Source organism: Mytilus edulis, chromosome 2 (genome assembly GCF_963676685.1).
Source record: "Mytilus edulis chromosome 2, xbMytEdul2.2, whole genome shotgun sequence".
Lineage (NCBI taxonomy): Eukaryota > Metazoa > Mollusca > Bivalvia > Mytilida > Mytilidae > Mytilus > Mytilus edulis.
The window spans coordinates 39,137,065-39,146,396 of NC_092345.1; the positions used below are offsets into that span (position 1 = coordinate 39,137,065).

The 9,332-nt window shown below is 33.6% G+C and overlaps 1 protein-coding gene across 1 annotated transcript; it reads right to left on the reverse strand.

Annotated features, from left to right (window-relative positions):
- Window positions 1–6,190: 6,190 nt before the first annotated feature.
- LOC139512146 (uncharacterized) lies at window positions 6,191–9,044 on the reverse strand. The gene has a single exon (XM_071299549.1). The coding sequence runs from the start codon at window positions 9,042–9,044 to the stop codon at window positions 8,544–8,546; it is 501 nt and encodes a 166-aa protein (XP_071155650.1). The 3' UTR covers window positions 6,191–8,543.
- Between the last annotated feature and the right edge of the window lie 288 nt (window positions 9,045–9,332).

Sequence of the window (9,332 nt, forward strand, 5' to 3'; positions counted from 1 at the left end):
GCAATTTTATTTGCATAAAACCTTTGGCCCTACTAGTTCCTTGGCTACAGTTGATTCCAAATTATGGCTGATATTTATTAATGAAAATTATAGTACAGGTTGAACTTCAGTTAACATGAACACTGGGACTAATTTGAAATGTTATGCTTTTAATTATGAGGGTACCTATATGTTGTTTAGCAGCTTGTTTGTGTTTTGCTGTTGTTTATTTATTTTATTTTTTGTGTAACGCAGGTCATCCTATTATAACATGTTGGTTGTCCTAACAGGAGACATTTACCATGTTTACTTTGCATAATCTAGGCCTTCTTATGATAATCCAAGTTTCAGGTCACCTAGACCTCAACAGAAATAAGTTTTCATTGGGCAACCTGTTTCAAACCCAAGACGAGACAGAGAGTGAGTGGTTGCTGCTGTTATACTGAATGTTTGTTTCTTCTTACATGGATTTAGACTCTAGTATACAGGTTCTCATAGTCATTCTTTTAAATATGCATTTTCCTGAGTAGATCCAGTTATTCTTGCCTTGTTTTTATGGGCACTTTTATTACACTATAAGAAATTCACTTCAACATAGACATCTTACACATTCAGGTATTTCCCATCCAATCTTTCATGGTAATATTCTTTAAAAAGGACTAAATGTCAGCTTTTACCTAAAATGCTAACAAAACATAAAAGCAAACTTAGGAAGAAGGAATACTGTTGCCTGCATAAAAAATGGCATATTTTGGCTTCAATATTGATTCACTTGCAGTCTTTGCACTGGACATAAACTCATTTATTTTTAAACTGGTTGCTGGTATGATAAGGGTTATGTTCCTCTTATATATTTAATGATGGTATGATACTAAACCCCCAATGGAGGGATGGTGCTAGATATTTCATATAATGAAGACATAATCTTTCGAACAGTTAAATTGAGGTCTGGAGCTGGCATGTCAGTAACTGTTAGTAGTCCTTTGTTAATTTATGTAATATCGTCATTTTCAATTTGTGTTTTGTTTGTTTTGTTACCTATTCTGATATTGGACTCGGACTTCTTTAAACTGTGTGATTTTTACTGTGCGTATTGCTGTGTGTTTGTTTCTTCTTCATTGGGTTGAGATTTCAAAAAACTTGTTTAACCCCTCTGCATTTTAGTGCCGATTTCAAGTCTGGAGCCTCTGGCCTTAGTTAGCCTTATATGAACTTTTTTTTTAGTTCACATATATTCGGAGTTTAGTATGACATTCATTATCAGTGATCTGGTACAAATTTTTCATTATGGCCGAAGCCATTTCTGGTTTTAATGTAGATCGCTTCTACTGTTATTTCATACCTTTAGTAACAGTTTACTTGTAAGTACTATAGCACCCAGTACATACAGATGTATCAGAGAGGACAGTCTTTATTTTTTCATGAGTCTCTTATTGTTTACATTTCCTATCTCTCTCTATGAATTGTTAAGGTATTGCTTCCTTGTACATTTTGTATCTCTCAGTCAACAAAAATTGTGACATAACTAAGTTACTAGGTTTGGATATTTGTTTAGGAAAATTTAACAGATGTGTCCAAAAAAAATTGAGGTTTGACAGTTTTTAAGAAGGTATTAAACACTCCAGGCCTATTACATTTACCTTAACCACAGTCATGCTGAAGTCTAGCAAATATTTCCTTATCTTGTGTTGGTTAAACTTGGTAGGAATTCAGTGTGTTTGAAGCTGTCTTTTCAATTGTTTTTGAGGATTATTAAAGGGTCGGAGATCCAATGCTGACAACTGAATACAGGGGTTACAGAAGAATTATTATATTTCTCGATTAATTATGCTTTAAATTGTATTGGTATTACATATGTAACATATCGTCGCTGGGCTTCTAAAATGTTGTAAATTACAAATTTTTCAAGAAAAAAATATCTCACAAACAGGCTTTGAAAATTTGGGCAAAATGCATGCTTCCAAAATGTCGTATGTGAACTTGAACATTTTTGTAAATAGCAGTGAAATAAAAACTTTGACATTTCTGGATTATCCAAGTACTTATTATTTTCACAGAAATAAAGAAATGTACAATTTTTTTTTTCCCAAAGCCATTCTACAACGATTTTCAAGTTTTCATACAACATTTTGGAAGCAAACTTTACAAACAACTGACATTGGCAATTTTGTAATATGTCTTATTTCACACATTTTGATTGTTCTAACTGTATGCTATTTTGTAATACCAAAGATTTCCTCCCGCCCAGACCATTGGTGTCAAAAAGTATTTTTAGCCAAAAAAGTCATATACGATTTTTTAGAAGCCCAGCGACGATATACTTCCATGTAGCTAATTGCCGTACAAGAATTGTAGGAGATCCTATATAGCTATAATGTTTGGATAGTAGAATCCTCAATAGTAAGTATGTTTTTGTAGCAGACCGACATCCTCCAGATGGGGTTGAATAATAGGTCTAGGCCTGAAATGAATCTTTGTGGTGGCATAATTGTCTAGCATGTTAAAAGATAACTCAGAACAATGAAACTGAGGATCCACCATATTTCTTGATAAAACATGTAGCAGGTAATATAATGACACAGGTAGTTCTATAGTGGGTTTTTGCACAATAAGATGAAGAACATGATCAGATGTATTATGTGGTTCATCAATTCTTATGTAAGTATGGTCTCAAATTTGACCAGGTTATTGCAAAGCATGGACTTGTGTTTTTATAGAATATACAATTCTATTATTGCCTTTATAATTAGCTGTCTGGATAAAATATCATGATTTTCAATCAGATGAGAAATTTTTCAACTAGATGGTTTTCACTTGTCACCCTTAACATGCTTATGAAATGAATTGTTACACATCTTGAATACATATTTGATGATAAACTATAATATACTATATTTTATGATAAACAACTACAATCAACTATCTTATGGTTTGGTGTAGTTTTGGTAAGTATTTCTATCTGTGTAGGTAAATATGTTTTTGAACAGTTGTTCACAAAACATCATATAGATTATTTATGAATCTATATTATGAATAAAAGCTGTGGCCAGATATCGCCAAACCATATATGTATTTTGTTTAAATGGCACCATCTGAGATAATGTAATTTAAGTAAATAAGACTTAAATTCAGTTATCGCTGGGCCACTGACGGATTGTGTTTCATGTTTTAGATTTACCTAACATGAGGGACGTTATATTCTGTGACGTAATTAAGTCCTTTACAGAATTTCATCGCAGCAAGCAAGCTGTTTAAATTTCGTGAGCGGTAAAATTAAAAACCCGCCCTCACACTCCTTTTTTGTACGATATACTGCTCTTTTGTATTTATTTTTCAGGTTTTTGTCGGTGACAGTGGTAATACAGATGTGACTGATGATGTTAACGTGTTTGCTGTTGAGAAAAGCTACTTTTATTTGAACTTTGAGCATCATAAATAGATTCCCAGTAATTGGCAGAATTCGCTGCATAGAATCTTAATGTTAACTATGAAATTTTAGGTTTTTGGATAATACAGACTACACTTGTTTATCCCACGGTGTTTTCTAAATTTAAGCACCAGTGTATCCCACGGTGCATCTTTACATTTTCATGTATATCTATCTATCTATCTGCAAGGTTGTCATATTATCTTCGGGTAACCAACCATATATCTATCTACATCTACATATACATCTATCTATCTATCTATATATAAGTGCCTATAAATAGCAGCACATGACATACAAATCTATGGGAGTGTGGATTAATCAGTACAGAGATTAATGCAATGACACAAATAAAATTATAGATTGCCTAACAATGTAATTTTAACACACTATTTAGTATGTAAATATAAGAATGTTTAAAATATTTACAAAATGATGAGAAGAAACGCAATATTTCGCTAGACCAACTAGCTTTATCAAGCGTGCATCTATCTATCCAGGTGAAATCGGATGTAGATGATAAGAAACTTTTGCAGTTCAATGTATATGTTGCACTTAGCTACCTTGAAAATAAGAAAATTTTGCAGCTCAATGTCTATGTTGAACTTGAATTTAGCTGCCTTGAAAACAAGAAAATTTTGCAGCTCAATGTATATGTTGCACTTTGATTTAGCTGCCTTGAAAATACATAATCGTTAGTTGAAGTTAGCAACGTCCATTGGCCAATATTTATAGTATAACTAATCGCCGTATTTGAATATAAAAAATAAGACAACGCGTGACCGAACGACGCATGGATTAAACGAGTGCGCAGCACGAGTTTAATCCATAGCGGCGTTCGGTCACAAGTTGTTTTATTTTTGATATTCAAATACGGCGATTAGTTATTCTTTTTATTACATTGGCAAATGGCTTTTTTTTATGAAATTAATGTAGAAAATGTAAGGAACTATATCTTTTTCCTACGCGTTGACAATTTGTTTTGATCCGACGTTATCAACGTCTTGACAACGCCTATTGTTGTATGACGTCAGAGAGTGAAATAACCACGTTTATTTCACATGTGAAATTATCGGTTTTTATCTAACTGGGAAATCAATGTAATTCATTGCAACCAATGTAATAATACGGAATTAAAATTACGATGCTTTGTTTTAAATTATTCTTTATCTTTCCTGTATCTTTTCTTGTCTTTTTCGTTGGTGTTGACTTCTATAATTTGGAAAGTAACATTATCAAAAGGATGTTTCGTTGAACGAAGATGTGTTGTGAGAGGACAGTTTTTGTTGGTTTTGTAGACGAAGTAATTAATACATGTAATTAACGATTAAAATTAATTCATAAAACAAATTTAAAGCTAAAAAGTTGCTATTGTTGGCATTTGTTTTCTGTATAGACAAATGGAAGTAGGATCTTAATGCTAAGTATTGAAGACTCGATCAATTTGATAGGCCTCTAAGTCAAAATACCACATGTGAAGATAGTCGGTAAGATAAATTCGTTACACCGTGTGCTAGTGACCTAATACCCCATATGGAATTTACTGACCCCATATATATCGTATTAGGTCACTAACACACCATGTAACTAATAATATATATCATATGAATCTATATTATGAATAAAAGCTGTGGCCAGATATCGCCAAACAATATATGTATTTTGTTTTAATGGTACCATCTGAGATAATACACTTACATATCTTTTAAAACAAAATGTTACAATGTTTTCATCAATTGTGCACAAATCAATATTCTTTTTCATTATTATTTAGATACAATTGTATATTGTGTATAATATATCATTATAATACTGTATGTACTTATATTCTAATTCGTCACCTCAAACGCATATAAAGTATTTATAAAATAAAAACAAACACTTGTTACATAGGAATAGCTCGCCAGCATGTGCAGCTATTTTCGACAAAACAAAGAAAGGCGCAAATGTGTGTTTTTTAAATTCCTAAATTTTTAGTAACTGTCAGACGTTCACTGATGTTCTCTTTGACATATCCGTCCTTAGCCCGGTCTGATTTCCAGCGACCATGTTTTTTGAAGATTCGATCTTCCACATGCGCGTTTGCAGCAGCAGTGGCGCCTCCGGACCTCAAACTATGTAAACCAAAATACATTTTGTCTAATCCAATAGATGTTAAAGTAGATAACAGAATTTCTCTTGCAGTAGTATAAGAAAGCTTCCCATTTCTTAATTTGTAACCATTTACAGATTTACAAAAAGATAAAGGACGAAAAATCAAATCATTACTGTCCGACTTGATGTTTGCTAAATCTAAATATTTCATCAACATTTTAACGGGACATGTAATTTTGTCCGTTTTTGAAATGAGTACATCTCTACCCTCACGGTAAATATCAGTTTTACTACTCTCTATCAGTAAAACGATGTACGAATCATGAAAAACAATATTATTTCTTGTCAGATTTGCTAATTCTGAATACCTCAAAAATCCAGCAAAACTTATAAGGCACATACATGCTATTCTAACATCTTTAAGATTAGATTTATCGTTACCAAAAAGCATAACAATTTGATACAAAATTTCTGGTGTTATAGGTTCTTTCTTAACCACAATGTGTCCAACAGATCTCAAAGATCCTTCCTTCACAGAAATAACCAAATCCGATTTACACGGATTCTCAACTCCGGCTAATCTATGAGCCCAACTTATAGCATAAAAAGCTTCATTTATGCTGCTAGTAGATTTACCAATGTTAGTCAAATAAACTAAATACGATGCGACAGAAATAACTGAAGCAGGTAACGTGTTTGAAATATTAATAGATAAACACCACTTACAAAAAGCGTTGAAAACATATCTATACTGTCGTTGAGTGTTGGCTGCTCTAGATGACAAACAAAAGGAAGGTATCTGGTCTACAAGGAGTTGCATGGATGGAGATTGCGACTGACGAAAAGAACCAATATCAATCCATCTTCTTGTTTTGAAAACATCTGAAAAATGTGTTACCCAATAAAGGAAAATTAAACAAGTATTCATATAAATTATTATAATAAAATGCATATGACATTAAACAATCAACCGTGCCTACTACAATATCATACTACAACATAATATACTAGGGCCATGTCGCTAAAAATCCTTCATCTTTTACATTCTCACCTGAGTAATATGTACAACGTAAAATCTCATTCACCATGCCTCTGCAATACCGAAATTGATATCAGGACCATGTGAAACATCACAGACTAGCGTCTAGTCTAACTGCGAGTACAGTTGATAAAAAATTTTCAGTTCCAAAGATACACTTCGGACTACTTCCTTTTGAATAAATTCTATTCGCTTCTTTAAATTCTAGCACATCTTTAACATAAGCTTTGTAAGTCAAGTTTTTATTAAAAAGATATGACCAGAATGGCGCAGACACCCATCGTGGGACAATCAAAGACCCTTTAGCATTACAGTAAATCAGATGTTTAATTGTGCGTATAACTGAATAAATAGGGGGGACAAGCCAATTATTTTCTCCATGCCAATTTTGTGTAAACGCATCTACAGCTTCTGCGGTCGGATTCCAGAAAAGTGAGTTAAACCTTTTTGTCTTGTTATTTATCACGCTAGCAAACCTGTCAACAGTAAAAGGTCCCCATAAACTTTCTAAAAATTCAAAAAATTCATTTGAAATTTGCCAATCCTCATGATCACTCATTTTACTAATGTAATCTGCCTTTGAATTCAATGTGCGGGGAATCCATTGTAATTCAATGAATATATTGTGCTCTTTACAAATACAAAATATAGAATAGGCAAGATTTTGTAAATCTTCCTTCATGCTTCCAGCTTGTACTATACGTACACAGTTTTGGTTATCAGTAAACCATTTTAAACTTTTGCCCATAAATAGAGTACTAAACGACAATAGGGTCTGAAAAAATTACTATCGAAGAAGGGCTGTACATAGCCAATTTCTTTTTATTCAAAGTAAGCACATTAGATTTCCAGAACTTAAGCTCATTCAAAATCTCAGCTGGATAAACTATTAGTAATAATTTATCCCAGCTCAATCTTTGCACAATGCACAAGTAACAATATCTTGTCATCAATCTAGTCAAATTTCCGAACACTGGTGATAAAGAAATAATCTTACCAGTCACTTGAGCTAATTGCCTAGCAGAGAAAAACAAAAATCTGTCTAAAATTTCATCTATAGACTGTAACAAATCATTTAATCTTCTTTCGGGAATAAAAATGCAGAATTGAGCAGAATCCCAAGTGATTCCTAACCATTCTAACTTTTGGGTAGGTTCAAAAACAGATTTTTCTATATTGACTAAAAAACCAGCCTCTTTTAGTGATTTTTTGACAAAATCGGAATCTTTCCGACATAATTCGTAATCCGAAGCCATTCCGAAACCATCATCTTAATACAAAACAATATCAATCGAATTTTGTCTCCAATATTTGACCATAGATCTCAAACATTTGGTAAACAAGTAAGGGCTAGAAGCTAGACCAAAAACTAAAACTGAAAAACAGTAATACTTGTCATTCCAGGAAAAACCAAGAAACGTTTGTTGCTGAGGACAAATGTCGTAATGATGATAACCAGACTTTAAATCGAACTTAAACAGATAAGAACCTCTTTTGAAAAATTGAATAGCTGTTTTCCAGTCTTCAAATTTAAATCTCTCTTTTTTGACGGATTTATTTAAAATTGAAAGATCCAATATTAACCTCTTCTTTCCGGACTTATTGGTGGCTACTGATAAAGGATTAACAATATAAGGCGTAAAGGGAACTTCATAAGCACATCCAGAATCAACTAATTCTAAAACGGCTTTATCCACAAATTCTGAGTTAGAAACAGCAGATTTATTGTTTTTCATGTGCATACTAGGGGGAGGCACTAAAAATGGGATTACATAACCGTTTTTAATTGTATCTAATACAAAATCACTAGCTCCAATCTTAACCCAAAAATCGTAATGTTTTGCAAGCCTGCCTTTAACACCTTTAAAGTTATGACTAGCAGAAAAATCTAATTTTTCAAGAAATTGAACTTGTGACATAAATTCGTCAAGTTCGTCGTTATTGCATTCATAGCTAGAAGATAACAAACTTATATCTAGATACTTATCATTAACAGTAACTGTATCATTGCTGTTTGGATGGCTGGTAACTGGGTGCAGAAGCTGTGGCTGACTTGAAGTTGAGTGGGCAGTTTCTTCTCCAGTGACCATACTGCTTGCAGTAGTGACAGATGTCCATGGGGCACGGCTCACGCCGTGCAGTGCAGGTACGAAATGGCTCTTGATAGCGACTGAAATCGTAAGCTGGAGGAGGAGCAGTGGCAGTAGCGATACTTCCAACTGCTGGAGTAGGTCTAGCTGTATACGGCTGAGGGCGGGTCTTTTTCTCCTTAATAGTTTTAAGGGCTCTAGTCTCGGCCTGGCGAATCTTTTTCTCGTCCTCATCATTTTCGGCGATATCGTTACTTTCATATTCTCTAACCGTAACCCATCCCCCAGTGGAGTTATCAGCGATCCTGATGAGTTTGTTCCTTTCTTTAAGTTTACCCACCAAATCACCAGTAATAGAAGAAAGGGGGGAGGCAACAGATACAAGATCCTTGTGGATTTTGTTAAGACCATCCATAATGTTCTCATTAAAACGAAACTGAATCCGATTCCCTTCTGATTTGAACTTAATATTAGCATCATCTCTGTATTTCTTGGATAAATTGTCTTGTTCTGACAGAATGTCGGACTTTAGATCAACAAGTTTCTTATCCAAATAGTCTTTAAAAAGCCCAAAAGTGTCTACTAAGTCACGGTTTTGTTGATTAGCTTGTGAATTGGAAGCGTTAAGACGTTCGGACTGACCATGTAAGGGGTCCCTTCACAAATCTTCTTCATTCAGATCGAGTACTGGTTTGGACATATC